Here is an 18,042-nt window from a genome sequence, read left to right on the forward strand (position 1 = left end):
CTGGGGTAATTAAATTCCGCAATGGGCCGTACGTACTCGCACCCATCAAATTTAATAATACCGACGCCCTCTTTCCATCAGCCACCTCATTTGCCTTGCAATACACTTCAATTCTTTCCACATACGTGGTCCAGTCTTCTACCTCGTTGTCGAAAGCAGTGATACTGCCACTTTTCGGCATCTTGGGCGATTTAAAATGGCGCCTCCCGCGCTTTTGCTTCTTCCCCAATGGAATAAAATGGTGCCTCCCGCGCTTTTGCTTCTTCCCCAACGGGATAAAATGGTGCCTCCCGCGCGTTTGCTTCTTCCCCTTACTGCCACGCGGCTCCTAGCATTCTACGGGGTAATGACGGCGACCCGCAGCTTCGGCACGCCTCGCTTTCCTTCCCCCCCCCCCATTTAGTTTCTCTCCGCTGTCCTGTTCTCGAGCACCGACCGCGCCCTGTGCGCTCCACCCTCTCTCTCTTGTTTTCTTTTCCCGGCGACGCTGCGCGGCCCAATTTGTAGAGCCGCTCGATCGAGCTTGAGCCCGCCGCAGTCCGGAAGGGTCAGCGCGCTACCTGCTACCAGCACGATTCGCTGGAACCACAGTCCCGCAATTCTCCAAACACCGATGGATTCTTTGGGCGGTTGCCCTCCGTCGACGCCTGTTGCTCAGACTATGACCTTCCAGGACCTTCCTTTCAGGCGAGATCCCCGTGATATGATGCCACACTGCAGGTGAGTTCGAACTTACTCGTCGCCACTGTAAAGTCCGCGCCTCAATAATACACGGACTTCGGGAGAACAGTTTAACAGGTACTTTACTGAACAAGAGGCAGCTTGAAACTAAAACTACAGAAGCCTGCTCGGGCCTTTTATACAGGGGTGGTCACTGCCAGTACTGCAGCCTAAGACCAGTTATTCCCTTAAAGGTACATACACAACAAATAGGGGCAGCTTTGATATCCTATATTTTTTTATTATTGGTATACAATTCAGTTGATTGGGTGTGGTAGCATAGTGGTAATGTTACTGGACTAGTAATCCAGAGGCCTGGACAGAATGATACTGAGGATAAGAGTTCATATCGCACAGCAGCTGCGAATTTAAATTCAATTAAATAAATCTGCAATAAAAAGCTGGTACCAGTAATGGTGATCACGAAACTACCGGATTGTTGTAAAAACCCATCTGGTTCACTAGGGAAGGAACTCTGCTGTCCTTACCTGGCCCACACCCACAGCAATGTGGTTGACTCTTAATGGCCCAGTAAGCTATTCAGTTGTACCAAACCGCAACAAAGAAGTGTACACACACTGCAGTGGTTCAAGAAGATGGCTCTCCACCACCTTCTCACAGACAATTAGGGATGGGCAATAAATGCTAGTGACGCCCACATCCCATGAATGAATAAAAAAAATGTGCTTGAGATTTGGAAGAGTCATTACCGGAGGCTCTAATGGATTTCAAACAAATCTTTGGCTTGTCTGCAGATTAATCAGAAATGCCCACTTAAAGCAAACACATCTGCACTCTGCTAACAACTGACTGAACAACTTTTTTTTTTCAGCTGTTCGGGCCCCAAAGCCAAATCCTTGCTGTTCAAGTTAGTCCCGATCCTCCGATGGTTGCCCAAGTATCCCTTCCGAGAATGGCTGCTGGGCGACATCTTCTCCGGATTCAGTGTTGGAATCGTGCAGTTGCCACAGAGTAAGCACTTTAATCTTTTACAAACACCACTCAATGGCAATTGCTGCCCCTGTTACTACCGCATGAGAGTCTCTAACACTTTATTTCCGAATGTATAGGACGGAGCCACACTAAATAGTCACCAGATTAAAGAGTCGGTAAAAATGTTTTTGCAAAACACTGGGCAGAAGCGCAAAAGAGGCGGTATCGCTTTGGCTGCACGTTATACGCCACACCCCTATATTCAGTTCCACTAAAATCGATGGAACTGATTATCGGGATGGGGCGTATAACTGGAGAGCCACTGCAACAGCAGAAAAGAAGCTGCCCACTGAGTGGAGTCCAGCCACGTGCCCATGGGGAAACAGGAATGAATAAAATCAGAAGCTAAGGCTCGTAATACATCAAGGGGCAATCCGAAAAGGGACCTGATAAGAGGTCATCTCGCCTCCTACTGGTAAGAGGGCGCCAGGATACCTGAAGAGGAAGGGACACGTCACAAACTTTAAAATGGGGCAATAGTCAGCCATTTTAGATCTTGAGTGGTGTAATACTTTCTAAACATCTTAATTTACATTAGGAAATAAATGGTCTGGTGTATGAATGTTAATTTAATTTATATTTTGTTTATTTTGCAGGTATGGCATATGCCCTTTTGGCAGCTGTTCCCCCTGTGTTTGGACTCTATACGTCCTTCTTCCCTGTGCTTATATACTTTATATTCGGAACATCCAGACATGTTTCAGTAGGTAAGCTCTGCAGCCTTCCTCTTTTGAGAGTGCTTAATTCTTTTGAGTTTTTTTTCCCCCTTTCCCCATCCCCTTTAATTTTGCCACCAGAAGCTACTCACTACTAAATGGCTTCCTTCATCGGGGAGAGGGATCCATGGGGGAGCCCCCTGACTCAGCCTTCCTGCTCCTGTATTAGAGTGGTTCTTCTAAAGGTGTATCTGTTTGTGGAATCAATTTTTATGCTTCCTACATATTGGTTAATATTTGTAACTGGGCCAATTCATGTTAAAGTTTGGAAGTGATTGTTCAGTAGTTTAGAAGTCACTATTTCTCAAGTATTTGAATGAGGCCCTGCTTAATGTCAGCCTTCCCATGTTGTTGTGCACATCTCAAGCACCCACACCACTTCACCTGCTGCTTCTTATACTCCATGGTCTACCGATGCTTTTTATACTGCGCATGTCTCAACATTCACTGGAACTCAGTAAGACAGTTCTCAAGGTGCGCACAGATCTGTCCAATAAGGTGAAGTGTTGAAAATATAGATTTCACTGTATGACAACACATTACCAGAAACTTCACTTGAACATTGGCTAAACTTCTCAAGTGCCTACCCTTGTGTGTTGTTAGTTGGTGTGCTTGTAGTAGGATGAGGGCGAGTGTGAGGGGTGGCTAGTGAGATGGGGAAGTGATAATGTAAATAGAGAGGGATGGGTGGAGGTGCAAGGTAAGTTGGTGTGAGTAAGGATGTGCAGGAATAGGGTAGGGAAGGCAGAGTGATGGAGAAGCGATGAGTGGCACAGCAAGGGGAGGTTGAGTGTGGCATTGCAGTAACGTTTTGTGATCTACTGAGATAATTGAAAGGTTTGCGCCACTGCAGCCTGATGACATCCCTGCTTGTGTCCTCCTGTACAATGTGCAACCAGGCTGCGTTGGTGTCCTGGGGAGGTCTCTTTCACCCATGGGAAGGGATGAGAACCTCCCTGCGTGCTGTGACTCCCTCCATAAGCATATGTAGGGAGTCATGCGTGAGCCTTGGTGCACCTTTGTGCAGTGCTTGTCAGAGTTTGTAGCACCTCAATGCTGCAGAACACTGACAGCACAACTGTCAAAGTAAATGTGGCCGTGGTCCCTTTAAGGAAACCGGCTAATGTCGCGTCATCAAATTACGTCATCAGACCGGGTTTCCTGTTAATTGGCCAGGCCCCGCAGGGCGGGCTTAACAAGGCCAATCTACGGAAAATCTTTTTGAAAGAGCAGCTGCAGACGGGAGCAGGACCGGAAGCCGCCAAGCAGTTCTCCCGCCGCCATCCCGCCTCCACAGAGAAATTCCAGCCCATATTCTGTGGAGGGCATTGCTCATACTTCTCATGCAGCTTTATCTTTAGATTATCCATTGGGGGCACTGCTCACATACTCCTGTACTCTCTTCATACCACTCCATATGGTCACCAATCATACTACGCTATCTAGGCAGCTTCTAATATTGCTTTGCACACCACACATACCCTATCACTGCATGTAGGGTACTGCTTCCTGAAAGACATAATTCATTCAACTCCATACCGTAACTTGCTAAGATAGGTTATGTGTGTATTGATTTCTTTGTGGGTTCAATAACGACTCATTTATGAAAGAGAATGTTGTTTAATCTAAAGTCTGTTCAACTCTTTTTAACAGCCTTTACAGGACACACCATGCTGTGATGCATCTAGAATGAAACTGAAACTAAAACTCTCAGCCTGCTTGTCTGTGTCACATGACCTCTGCTGCTCAGGCACAAGCAATCAAACACAGACAAATATGCTGTAAGGCATATGTAATCAAACACAGACAAATATCATCACTATTTGCTGATATCATTACATCTCCCTTTCTTAAAACAAAAGTATTTTACTTTTAACTAACAACATTTAATGAACTTACATTATCATTATCATGATCAAGGTTTTTTACCCTTGCTTTGTGTGTTCACATGAAATATGTCAATACACTAGAACTTGAAGAAAGAATAAGATAACATTACTTCCTTCTACAACAATAGTCCTTAAATTTGCTCAATGAGTCTCTCAGGAGGCTTCACGTGTCTTGAGGATTTTCTGATTGATTGTCCTTGAATCTGAGTTGTTGCCTCAGATGATTGGTTCTCAGCTGTGTGATCAGGTTGTTCCACAGTATCAGTCTCTTGACCTGCTGTGTGATCAGGTTGTTCAACAGTATCAGTCTTTTGACTTGCTGTGGCTGGTCCCATGAGAAGATCTCGACGATTTCTTCTCAGAACAGCACCCTCATCGGTCTGAATGGTGTATGATCTTGGTTGAACTTCACTCAGGACAGTTCCCTTCTGAGTCCATGTGTTTGTTTTGTCTTTGAACTTCCTCACTTTCTCCCCCTCTTTTGTTTTCAGGAGGTCCTCCGGGATGGGTAGGTTTGACCTTAGCATACGTCCCATCAGGAGTTGGGCTGGTGACATACCACACTCGAGCGGCGTTGTGCGGTATACAAGCATGCTTTGGTAGAAGTCAGTTCCACTGTCTTTTGCCTTGTACTTCAGTCTTTTCACTGTGTTTGCGGGCTCTCCTGGGTCAACAGCTCTGGACAACGTGTCTGCTGTATACATCAGCTTACCCGGTGTGTACGCAACATTCAGTTTATCATAGACTGTCTCTCCTTCGCTTTCCACAACGAGGACTCTCTTTACCAGGTTCAGTCTCTCACAGGCTTTTAAACCTAGTATGGCTTGCACATCCTTTGGCACCACGATTAATGCTAGCGTGTGCTCTCTGTCCTTGTGTGTTACTTTGACAATGCATCTTCCTTTCACTGGTATTTCAGTACCTGAGTATCCTGTCACTTTCACTTTTATTCCATGTATCTTTAGTCTGGGTCTAATTTTCTTAAAATCAGTCTCTGATATCACATTAACTTGTGCTCCAGTATCCAATTTAAATGGAATGTATATGTCATTCACTTTTAGTGTCAACATCCAGTCTCTTTCTTCTTTGTTTTCAGACACTACATCTACATTGAACTCCTCTATCTCGCTTTCATCTACTGTATGGACCTTGCTTTGTTGCGCTTGGTTCTTACAGCAACGGGCATAATGGTTGTTTTTGTTGCAACTATTGCATGTTTTACCATATGCTGGACACTTTTTTGGTGGATGCTGTGTACCGCATCGACTACATGACTTCCGATTGTCCCTTTCATTTTTGTTTGCTGGCCACGCCTCTTTTTTCACATTGGCGCTCTCTTTGTTAAGCGGTTTGTGTCCATTCTTACTCACTGCATCCACGTTGCAGCTACTGTCACTGAACAGCTCCTTTGCCTGCAACTTCACAGTCTCTGTAGCCCTACACAGTGCTATGGCTTTTCCCAGGTCTAGATCTTGCTCTCTTAGCAGTCTTTCCCTTAGGCCATTATCTGGAATACCACACACCAGTCTGTCTTTTATCAGCGAGTCTGTCAGTCCCCCAAATTCACACGATTTGCTTCGGTTTCTCAGTTCAGTCACATACTGATCAATAGTCTCGCCCGTTTTCTGTACACATGTGAAAAATTTGTGCCTCTCAAACGTAACGTTGCGTTTAGGTATGCAGTAGGCCTCAAACTGTTCCATTATTTTATCTAGCTTCATTTTGTCTCCATCAACAGCAAATATGAAATTATTATACACCTCCAGCGCTGCATCACCCACTACATGTAAGAACACAGACGATTTCTGTTTATCACTTTTCTCGTCAGCTCCAATTGCCGCTAAATACAACTCTAAACGTTGTTTGAACCTTCTCCAATTTTCAGCCACATTACCTGACAACTGAAGCGTCGCCGGTGGGAGTAAACCTTCCATTTTTCACTTCATTAGCTATTCTCTAATGGTAAGCAACGATGTTCTCTTCTGGCTTGCTAATATGTGGAGAGCTGATTTCACTTACTTGCCACAACTCCTTTCACTGTCCCATCGAGTTGCTAACTTCAGATTTTTTCTCTTTCAGCCACTTCTGACACCATGTATTGATTTCTTTGTGGGTTCAATAACGACTCATTTATGAAAGAGAATGTTGTTTAATCTAAAGTCTGTTCAACTCTTTTTAACAGCCTTTACAGGACACACCATGCTGTGATGCATCTAGTATGAAACTGAAACTAAAACGCTCAGCTTGCTTGTCTGTGTCACATGACCTCTGCTGCTCAGGCACAAGCAATCAAACACAGACAAATATGCTGTAAGGCATAAGTAATCAAACACAGACAAATATCATCACTATTTGCTGATATCATTACAATGTGCAGGGTGATATTTTATCATTCCATACAGGGTGATTCTTTATCATTGCATACAGGGTGATGCTTCAGTGCACTGTGAAAGATGCACTCAGTGCAAGGTGATGCCATATCATTCCATGCAGGGTGATGTTCCTGGTGCTTTGGGTGGGCAAAGTAAAGGGAATAACTAGCCTATGATCTAGTTTAGAATGTTTTCTGTAAATTGATGCCGTGTTTGTCCAATTCTGCCCTGCTGCAGGCTCTTTTGCAGTACTGAGTGTTATGCTGGGGACCATAACTGAGAGGATGGCCCCGGATGAGAATTTTAGGATCAATTCTGTAAATAATACAAATGGAACGATCGACGAAGGCGCACGAGATTTAACGAGGGTGCAAGTGGCAGCCATGGTTACCTTCCTTTGCGGGATCTTTCAAGTGAGTTCATTTATTTGCCACAAGAAAGATAAGGGCTAGTGTTCATTTGGGGAAGGAGGGGTGGGAGAGACAGGATTAAGGGTTGCAAAATGTTAAAACAATTACATCTATTAGCAATTGGGCTTGCATGCAGTCCAGACAAGAAATTGTCGTTTATTTTTTTTCAGGATTAAAAAGGGATTGCGTCAAAGTACATTCCAACTTTATTCTGAGCTCACAACTCAATATCTGTCCACCAAGCCACCCCATTACTCATCCCCATTACTCATCCCCATTACTGCACGTCATTATTCATCCAACCCCTCTTCCTCACTACTCATTAATCAAGACTCCATCATCACTTTGGGGGAGAAATTCAGTGTTGCCCCATTTGAGGCACAATTATCGGCCGGGCGCAAAGATTAACGCCTGGCGCTAATTATCGCCTCCGACTGCAAACTTGGCTTTTATCGCCTCTGGAGGTGATTGGAGCGCTAATTCGGGCGCTACACACCTGTCTTAAGGCGCAAAGGCCGAGCAGCGAGATGCTACCTCAGAGCGCTGGCGAAGCTCATGTGATGTTCCATTGCTGACTGACACAGACACACTGGCGCCGGCCAGTTCTTAAAGGGGAGGGTCGATCTTGCTCTCCATCCACACCCTACCCATTGCAGCCTTGAATCTCGGCCTGGAGAGACCTGTACATCAAATCTGTTGGAAAGAACAATGGAGAGGCCCAGGGAAAGAGCTCAGAGTGCAGCCCCCATATTCTCTTCTAAATCGATGTAAGAAAGATCAAATCAGAAAGAACCTGCAAAGTGCTGCTTAGTACCCGAAACTCCTCAACACAGCTTTGAATATCTCCTGCAGTCTCTCTCTCTCACTCAGAATGCGTGGTGCAAAAATTTCACCGACAAAAAAAGGCAGGAAGTGGTCACCTTTAAATAGCGCTCCCCCAGTCCCTTCCTGACTGCAAAACGCTCCGCTCAACCTGTCGTTGCTAGCGGCAGGCGGAAAGACAGGGGGCGCCACTCAATATCCAGTCCGGGGCGCTACCGGGGCGTTGCACTCTCGACTGACGCCACGATCTGCCGGTGCAGGAGATCGTGGCAGTAGTGTTTAGCGCCGCTGCAAAATGTCAAGTTAATTTCGTGAGCGGCGCAAACATCGCCGCGCACGGGCGCTAGTTGCTTTGTGCCCCATTAGCGCCCTCTTAAGGCGCTAACGGGAGGCGCAAACCGATCGAATTTTTCCCCCAAATTGTGTTTTAACCAGCTCCCTAATTCCTGTTCTCGCGTTGAATTTTTGCAGATAGATGCTACCGTCGTATTGATTCTGAGATACTAATTTGTGGCCACAAAAAACCCAGGTCTGTCTCTTGCCCCTTCCTTCTACTTTTTGAACAGCATAGAAACCTGGCCATCAGAAATTGTGTGTTGAGTATTGTGTCCTAAAGGAAGGGAGAGTGAAAAATAGAACTAAAAAAATAACACCAACAAAATCCTGTCCATTTCATAATCAATCGAAGAGTTGCTGTCAGCTAGTCAGCTGTTTCATAAGAAAAGTAACCTTGTCATTCAATCTTCCTAAAGAAGGTAATAACCACTCCACCGAAGGGCATCAGACAGAAGCAGTAGGAGAGAGCAGTGTCACTTACGAAGTTTGTTTATCGAGGGCCAATGTCGTGAGAGAGAGGTCCTCTCAGGAGTGCTCATGACAGAACAATAGGGTGTGGGTCAGCACCCACAATTCCCAAGCATTATACTACAGTGGGCCAGGTGAGATCAAGCATGCCCCTCACAGCAAAAAAAATAACAGGTTCAGTACTTATATTAATTTGTTTTATTTTACTAGGACCCTTCTACTTGTTACATGGGAGACACATAAACCCCACCTCCTACTATATTTTCTTGCCTTCTTTGGCTGGAAAGCAAGAAGGAGAGGGAATAACTTGCAATGAAAAGGAATGTTGGGCGGGGTGCATAATGGGCCGGTTGCATAATGGCCGGCCGATCCGCTACCTGCTGTTCTTCACCGCTGCCGGAAGTTAAAATCCATCCTATTTGTCTTATCGTGGACTTTACCCAACCCATTCAATATCATAAGGGAGGTGACCAACCATAGTTGAAACCTTCAAGAAGATAAAGTTGTGTTAAATACTTGATTGCTCTCAATTACCGGTGCTCACAAAGGTCATGCCGCACAGCAATGAGTAACAATAGTTGTTCATTAATGAAAAACTTGTCATCCGGCTGTTTCTCCAGAAGGACTCAATCACCAGTACAGACACACCTAACTCTGTCAAGGGCAATAGATAAAAGGGGAGACAAGCTGCAAAATGGCCCCTAGGTTGTATCATGAGCACCACAGGGATGGAAGCAATCTTACTGTATCAATAACTCGTTTTTTCTTCAAACTGTGTAGATCCTTTTGGGATTGATACAGTTCGGATTTGTTGTCACGTACCTGTCTGACCCTCTCGTCCGAGGTTACACAACTGGCGCAGCAGTCCACGTGCTGGTGTCACAGCTGAAGTATGTGCTTGGCGTCGATGTTCCCAGAAAGAACGGACCCCTCGCACTAGTCTATGTGAGTAACAGGTGGCTTTATGCAATGCGAGATATAAATTTGTGACTACTGATGGAGTTCTAAACTACAGCATCAGATCACTGTCATGTGTTACTTTCCATTGTGATTTCCAATGCTGGCGAACAACAACAACAACGTGCATTTATATAGCACCTTTAACGTCGTAAACAGTCCCAAGGCGATTCACAGGAGCGTAAGTAGACAACATCTGACACCGAGCCAAAGAAGGAGATATTAGGCCAGATGACCAAACGCTTGGTCAAAGAGGTAGGTTTTAAGCCGTGTCTTAAAGGAGAAGAGAGAGAGGGCAAGGCGGAGAGGTTTAGGGGGGGATTCCAGAGCTTCGGATCTAGACGGCTGAAGGTACGGCCGCCAATGGTGGGGCGAAGAAAGTGGGGGGATGCACAAGAGACCAGAGTTGGAGGAATGCAGAGTTCTCGGAGCATTGTAGGGCTGGAGGGGGTTACGGAGATAGGGAGGGGTGATGCCATGGAGGGATTTGAACACGAGGAAGAGAACTTTAAATTTGAAGCTTTGGTGGACTGGGAGCCAATGTAGATTAGGGAGCACAGGGGTGATGGGCGAATGGGACTCGGCGCGAGTTAGAATACAAATCAAACATAGAATACAAGTAGGAGCCCTTACACTGTACAGAATGAATACATATTACTCAGTTAACTAAAATGTCTGCATATTATTATAAAGTATTCTATTCTACATATTCAATACACGCAGCTTCTATATATAATACACTGATCAATCTATACATAAGAAAGTATGAAGAAGAAAAAGTCATTCGAGCCATCGAAATAGCCACACCATGGGCTGAATTTTGCCGGTGCTCAGAGGGCGGGTTTGGAGGCGGGTCCGCTGTCAAAATCAAAAAGATTGACAGCGGGCCGGTATCGCGCTCTGAACCCACCTCCTTGTCAGATTCCCAAGTGCCGGTTCTGCCTGCGCTTTGCAGACACGGCACTAAGCGGCGGGTCATACATTTGTGTGTTAGGAGGGTGTTTAAAGTAATTAAATCCCCATTTTCCCAGCTCCAAAGAATTTTGCCAAGTTTTCCGCGAGGTTCCCGTCGCTCGGGGATCACGCCAGGAAAGTATGTCGGGTCCTGAACAACTCTCCATTTCTTTCAATAGGTGACAGCTGTAAAAGAGGTTTAAAGCCTGCCATTTTACAGCTGGTCACTTTCCAATCTCAGAAGCTGCAGCCCTCAGTATTTAGAACCCACTTTTGAGCTTTATGCACTTTTGAAGTGTTTGGAGTAATCTCTCTATCCACTGTCACCTCCCTGGAACAACCAATCTCAGATTGCTTCTGTCATCTCAACCTCAGCTGCCATCTATTCCATCAGCATCGGTGCCCTTGAAAAAAATCTCACCTTGGTCCTCAGAATCCCCAAAACGATCAGCCCCAACACCAGCATCACCGGGCACACCAGCAGCACCAACTTTCTCCACAATCAACTGATGCTGCACTGGACACAGGGCATCAGCACCCGGCCACATTGTTACCCGGGACGCCAGCGATGGCCTCGTCATGTCCAGATTAGCTTCCCTTAACACTGTACACCCTGGCTGCCACATGATGCACCAGGTTGGCACCACCCCACACCAGCACCATAAAGCATTCCTACAATGTCCAAACCATTCCTTTGACACTCATCACCATTGGGAGGTGGGGAGGATGTGGAGTTATGTCTCACCATTCACAGCAACTCACTAAGACACTTTCAAAGGTGCACATAAATCTGTTCAAGAAGGCAAAGTGGTGACAATAAGGATTTCAATGCTTGACAGCACATTAACAGAAAGTTTACGCGACCATTGGCTAAAACACCCAAGTGCCTACCCTTGTGTGTTAGTTGTTATGATTGGACTAGGATGAGGGTGAGTGTGAGGGGTGGCTAGTGAGATGGGGAAGTGATAATGTAGATAGAGAGGGATGGGTGGAGGTGCAAGGTAAGTTGGTGTGAGTAAGGATGTGCAGGAGTAGGGTAGGGAAGGCAGAGTGATGGGGATGTGATGAGTGGCACAGGAGGATGAGGTTGAGTGTGGCTTTGCAGTAACATTTTGTGACCTACTGTGATCATTGAAAGGTTTGCGCCACTGCAGCCTGGTCCTCCTGACAACATCCCTGCTTGTGTCCTCCTGTGCAATGTGCAACCAGGCTGCATTGATCGCCTGGAGAGGTCTCTTCCACCCATTGGAAGGGAAGAGGATCTCCCTGTGTGCTGTGACTCACTCCATAAGCATATGGAGGGAGTCATGCAAGAGCCTGGATGCAGCCGTGCACCTTTGTGCAGTGTTTGTCAGTGTTTGCAGCACCTCAATGCTGTAGAACACTGACAGCACAACTGTCAAAATGAATGTGGCCGTGGTCCCTTTACAGAAACCAGCTGATGACGCATCAACAGATGACGTCATCAGACCCGCTTCCTTTTAATTGACTGGGAACCTCGCAGGGCGGGCTTAACAAGCCCAATCAGGCGAAAATCACTCGGAGGAGGCGGGATGAAGACGGGTGCGGAGTTTGCGGCCACTGTCTGCTCCAGCCGCACTAAACTTGCCACGACTGGCGAAATCGTGGCCTTTGTGTAATTGTTGCTGATTTTAACTTTTGATGGTGGCAATAAATAGACGGTGATGGATTGGCCGCTCATTATACACCACACCCGACTCTGCCTTCCAAATCGGCAGGATGCTTAACGTGCCGCCAATCCACCACCGCCCATTTCCTTTCCAACACCACCAAAAGTTAAAATCGACCGTATTTGTCTTATTGTTAGACTTTACCCAACCCATTCAACATCGTGAGGGAGGCGAGCAAACCATAAGTGAGTCCTTCAAGAAGATAAAGTGTGAAATACTTGATCGCACTCAATTCAGAAAGGGCAAAGAGCACAGCCAAGTTGTTTGTTAATGAAAATCTTATAATCTGACCGTTCTTCTAGATGGACTCAATCACCAGTAGGGACACCCATAGGGCCACAGGTAAAGGAGATGCAGGCTGCAAAATGGCCCCTAGATTATATTATGAGTCCCACAGTGATAAAAGTAATCTCATAGAAACAAAGGAGCATAGGAACAGGAGTAGGCCAGTCAGCCACTTGACCCTGTTCCGCCATTTAATGAGATCATGGCTGATCTGTACCCTAACTCCATTTACCCTCCTTGATTCCATATCCCGTAATACCCTTGGATAGCAAAAACCTATCGATCTCAGATTTAGAATTATTGATTGAGCTAGCAGCTTTTTATGGGAGAGAATTCCACTCTTCTACCATCATTTGCGTAAAGAAGTGTTTCCGAACGTCTCTCCTGAGTGGCCTGGCTCTGATTTTAAGGTTATGTCCCCTTGTCCTGGACTCCTCCACCAATGGAGAAAGTTTCTCTCTATCTACCCTATCACATTCCTTTCAAAATCCTAAAAACCTCAATCAAATCACCCCTTAACCTTCTATATTCCAGGAAATACAAGCCTAGTTTATGTATTAATAGCCTATAAATAGCCTGTTTTTATTTCAAACTGATTTTTTTTTAAAAGGGGGGGGGAGTTCCAAAGGGTATTGCTGCTATTTCTGGAGTTCTGAGAGCAGTAAAGAAAAGTTTTACGCTTGAATGGAAATGGATGACCTCAGCTAACTGAAGCACACAACTCTTGACTATCAACAACAATAACTTGTATTTATATAGCACTTTTAACATCGTTAAACATCCCAAGGTGCTTCACAGGAGCGTTTTAAAACAAAATTTGACACCGAGCCACATAAGGAAATATTAGGGCAGATGGAGAGGTAGGTTTTAAGGAGCATGTTAAAGGAGGAAAGAGAGGTAGAGAGGCGAAGAGGTTTAGGGAGGGAATTCCAGAGCTTAGGGCCTGGGCAGCTGAAAGCACGGCCACCGATGGTTGAGCGATTATAATCAGGGATGCTCAAGAGGCCAGAATTAGAGGAGTGCAGATATCTCGGGGGGGTTGTGGGGCTGGAGGAGATTACAGAGATAGGGAGGGGCGAGGCCATGGAAGGATTTGAAAACAAGGATGGGAATTTTAAAATCGAGGCGTTGCTTAACCGGAAGCCAATGTAGGTCAGCGAGCACAGGGGTGATGGGTGAACGGGACTTGGTGCAAGTTAGGACACAGGCACCAGAGTTTTGGATGACCTCAAGTTTATGGAGGGTAGAACATGGGAGGCCAAGTCAGGAGTGTGTTGGAATAGTCAAGTCTGGAGATAACAAAGGCATAGATGAGGGGATTCAGCAGCAGGTAAGCTGAGGCAGGGACAGAGTCAGATGATGTTCCAGAAATGGAAATGGGCAGTCTTAGTGATGGTGCAGATATGTGGTCGGAAGCTCATCTCAGGGTCAAATATGACACCAAGGTTGAGGAGGAGATCGGAAGAATACCTTTGTGTTGAGATGGCTCCAAGATGATCCAATATCAGAACCAGAATGGCCAACAGTACAAGGCATTGTTAATGATTGACCAGCTAGGCTGGATCACTAATGGAACCTGGAGGATAGACCTAGCACTGGGGCTCCCGAGCTTTCTCACTCTGCCCCAGCTCGTCCTTCAGCATTATTTGAAGACTCTTAAATTTAGTGATGGGTTCACACACATCAGATACCCAGCTGACTCCCCAAGAAAAGCACCTGACACACCAACACAATCAAACCTCCATAGTAACGACATCAGTTAGAAGTAGACAAAAAATCATAAATGCCTTCATAAGTGATTGCACTGATTTTTATCATTGTATAAGTAATCTGTTAATAGTAGATTAAGTTCAAGTTAAATTCAATAGTAACTTTCAAAAGGAAATTGGATATATACTTAAAAAGAAACCATTTACAGGGCTATGGGGAAAGAACAAGGGAGTAGGATTAATTGGGTAGCTCTTCCGAGAGCTGGCACAGGCACAATGGGCCGAATGGCCTCGTTCTATGCTGTGAAATTCTATGTGTGAGCTTGGCAGTGAGTATCGACAGGTTGTTCAATCTTGGGGCATCACAGCCAAGCCCAGCCATGTGCCAGTTCAGCATTCACACCGAACACCCATCAGGAGCAGGTGCTGATTCTCCCCTCCCAAACCTAGGGCACTGAGGTCAATTATAGAATCCTTGTCTCCCTGGCTGAGATTGTCAACTCAGCCCAGACCAAAATTTGAACCTGGAACCTTTGGTTCTGTTTGGCTCACTTTCTTTCACCAACTGAACCATCGGAAGAGGCCCTGTTTCTGTATTTCTCTAGTGGTGTTAGCTGATGTTGCTCCACACAGCCTGCATGAGGTGAGGAATTACAAGGTGCTAATGGAGGTAATTAAGAAATACAACTCTGAAAAAATGTACTTACTGTCATGAAGGACTCTGAGCAAATACACTAATTAAGCCACATAGTTTGGGCCGTGTAAAGGGAGCTTTATCTTAAATCTAACCTATTTTGGGGCTGGATTTGAAAAGTGGGAAAATTATCCATTTCCCAACACTAAACTTCACCATCTATATATAAACTAAAAATTTAAATCAAAAATATTATTTTTTAAAACATGAGCTTCAAGGGACAGGGTTTCCTTTAGATCAAAGTGTTGAGGACTTCACTCCCAGTCAGCGGGTTGTGAATTCAAGTCCCAGGGCTGTCTGTCATTAGCCTTGATTGAGTGTGTTCATGTTTTTTTCTTCTGTCTCTTACAGACTATAATCGACGTGATCAAAGTAGTGCACTTGACGAATATTGGCACCCTGGTTGTCAGTATTATTGCCATGTCCACTATGTTTGCAGTGAAGGTGCTAAATACCCGTTTTAAATCCAAGTTGCCAATACCAATTCCTGTCGAACTCATTGAGGTAAATATAATAGTTTTCTGTTGGATTAATGAGGTAAATTTTCTTGGTGCTACACCCACCCGATTTTCTTGTATTTGCTGTACCCAGGCAATCCAGGACACCCAGGTGCAGCACCAGGAAAATTCCTCTGCTACTTCTCCCACCTCCCTCTTCTCCACTCCTGCTCCTCCTCCTTCTCATTCTCCCTCCTTCCAAATAGTAGGAAGAAAATAAAGTACAATTTTTAACACCGATGATATTTTGTTAAAAATGCCGATGTAAAATATTAGTGTTCAAATCAATTTTGCACTTCTTCTTCCTGCTCTTCCTTCCTACTCCCACATTAAAAAAAAAATAAACCTAATTGGTGACAAAGCAATTCGACTGACCTGAGCTTGTGGGGAAAAAAGACCCCTTCAGTGAATTTGAGGACATCAAGGCTCAAGCACACCCAACATCGCTAATTTTCTGTTCTACTCTCAAATAGGTAATAGTTGCCACAGTGATTTCGGCGAATGTTAACCTCGTCGGAAAATATGGAGTACAAGTTGTGGGAGATATTCCGAAAGGGTCAGTTGAGTGTGAAATACTTTCTTACAAGGGGTCACTGATCCCCAGCCTCAAGACATTTTTTTGGGTTAAATTAATTTCCTTTCTGTTTAATTACTGTACTTCTCAGCTCCTCGTGGGGTAAATTCACCAATCCTGCTCCCGAGCAAGGAGCTGATGCTCCCCTTGAGTGTGATCAGAGAAAGGGCAACTTTGAGCGCAGCCCTTCATTGGGAGCACGGATTGTATCTCATATATAACACATATATCTTGTTCCTATGGTTACGGTATCCCAGTATGTGGCACAGGGGTTAGGGAAAAAGTTCCTTTAGTAGTAGGACGTAACTAAAGTACTACAATTTTTTTTAATATACCAATAATACCTTGTTAGCACTTCAAAATCATTATTTTTGCATGAACAGCTTACCATTTAATGTCATGGCCTTTACATGCAATGTTAATGTAAAATATTAGGCCCAGAAATTCGGGTCGGGGGCTTCCCGCGGGTGCAAGCCCCCGATCTGCACTTACCTAGCGCGCCGGCCGTTGAGCTGTGGGCCCCCGTGGAATTCCGATCCGGGGCCTGCTCCAGCTGCCGGCGCGCAGTGCTTGCGTATCCCAGGGGTGCAGTTAGTTCGATGCGTCCCCTGGGATCACGTGGGTCATGGGGAGCCAATCGGAGCAGGGAATGCTCCATTCATAAGTCTGACAGGAAGTGCTGTCAAGACTTATAAATACTACGGCCCCAAAACAGCACTAAATCTTCAAATAATTTTTTTTAAATCACATTTTTTAAATAAACTATAAATTACATGAAATAACTATTTTAAACAATAATTTAAATTTTTGAAAAAAATAATTTTATTTTCTAACGGGGCTAAAAATAAACTTACCTTGCTTTAAAGTATTTAAAAATAATAAACCTGTGGAAAAAATGTTTTAATTTTAATTAATTCACCACTTACCTTGTAAAAAACAGGCCTTACGCCTGCTTTTTACATTTCTAAATTCTGCAGACTTACATTCCCGGGAAAACCTGTAAAAAAAAAACGAAGTTCGATGCGCACGCGCAGCCCCTCCCGCACACGCATTCGACCTCTGAACCCCTTCGTTCAGAGGAACGGAAGTGCCGGTTTCCCGCGCATGCGCAGTGGATGCAGGAAACCGGCACTTCCATTGGGCCTACGGGTGAGTACCCCGTGCGCACTCACCCGTGGAGACCCGTGGAGACACGTCGACCGGCAGCTCCATAGCGGGAAACTCGCAGTCCGACTGGGAGGAGGGGAGCCGGGCATGGCGGCCAGAGGTCGGATCGTGAGCGGGAGAAGCAGGCCACCACACGTGGAGCCGGCAACAGTGAGGAGGAGGCCGCGGTGACGAGGAGGACGGAGCGGCTGAGGGACATCGTGCTCCCACTACCACGGGAAGCTATTGTATTGACTCTCCGAACGCGGCGCTGTATGTATAGCTGACGCGTCCCTACGGGGAGTAAGCATTCCATTGTAATTGTACTTGTACTGGTTACATATGGCAAATAAAAAAAATTGAACTGAATTTCTGGGCCATTAGATTTCAATCTTAAGGGCTATTTTCAAATTGCACAAAAAATATTTCTTTAGGAAGGTAGCTTGTGTTCTTCCATTTTGTAGGATGTGTTGACGGTAGCATGTTCTTTAAGTCACACAAGCTGAGGCTTCAAGATGTGATTTGTCCTCACTGCTTCCTCTTTTCTTTTGTGCTGTACAGCTTGCGAGTCCCAGTTGCACCTGACTTCAGCACTGCCTCCAGTCTCATAGGAGATGCTTTTGCTTTGGCCATCGTAGGATATGGCATTACAATATCTCTGGGCAAGATCTTTGCACTTAAGCACGGGTACCAGGTGGACAGCAATCAGGTAATTCAGCAGTCCAATGATTTGGGATATAGGAACAGGTGTAAGCCATTCGGCCCTACCAGCATGCTTCACCATTTTGCCGCCATTATTTCCTGAGTAT

General features: G+C 45.4%; 1 protein-coding gene across 3 annotated transcripts in view; it reads left to right on the forward strand.

Annotated features, from left to right (window-relative positions):
* slc26a6.2 (solute carrier family 26 member 6, tandem duplicate 2) overlaps positions 1-18,042 on the forward strand; it is a 208,508-nt gene that overhangs the window by 144,644 nt on the left and 45,822 nt on the right. For all 3 annotated transcript variants that reach the window (XM_086001956.1, XM_086001954.1, XM_086001955.1), the window contains exons 3-9: positions 1,553-1,692; positions 2,310-2,420; positions 6,928-7,103; positions 9,507-9,671; positions 15,368-15,520; positions 15,987-16,069; positions 17,795-17,942. In XM_086001956.1, the coding sequence (XP_085858082.1) occupies positions 1,553-1,692; positions 2,310-2,420; positions 6,928-7,103; positions 9,507-9,671; positions 15,368-15,520; positions 15,987-16,069; positions 17,795-17,942 (976 nt within the window). The remainder of the gene's footprint in view (positions 1-1,552; positions 1,693-2,309; positions 2,421-6,927; positions 7,104-9,506; positions 9,672-15,367; positions 15,521-15,986; positions 16,070-17,794; positions 17,943-18,042) is intronic.

The sequence above is a fragment of the Somniosus microcephalus genome, chromosome 11 (assembly GCF_052327205.1).
Source record: "Somniosus microcephalus isolate GS21.2 chromosome 11, FLI_Smic_1.0, whole genome shotgun sequence".
Lineage (NCBI taxonomy): Eukaryota > Metazoa > Chordata > Chondrichthyes > Squaliformes > Somniosidae > Somniosus > Somniosus microcephalus.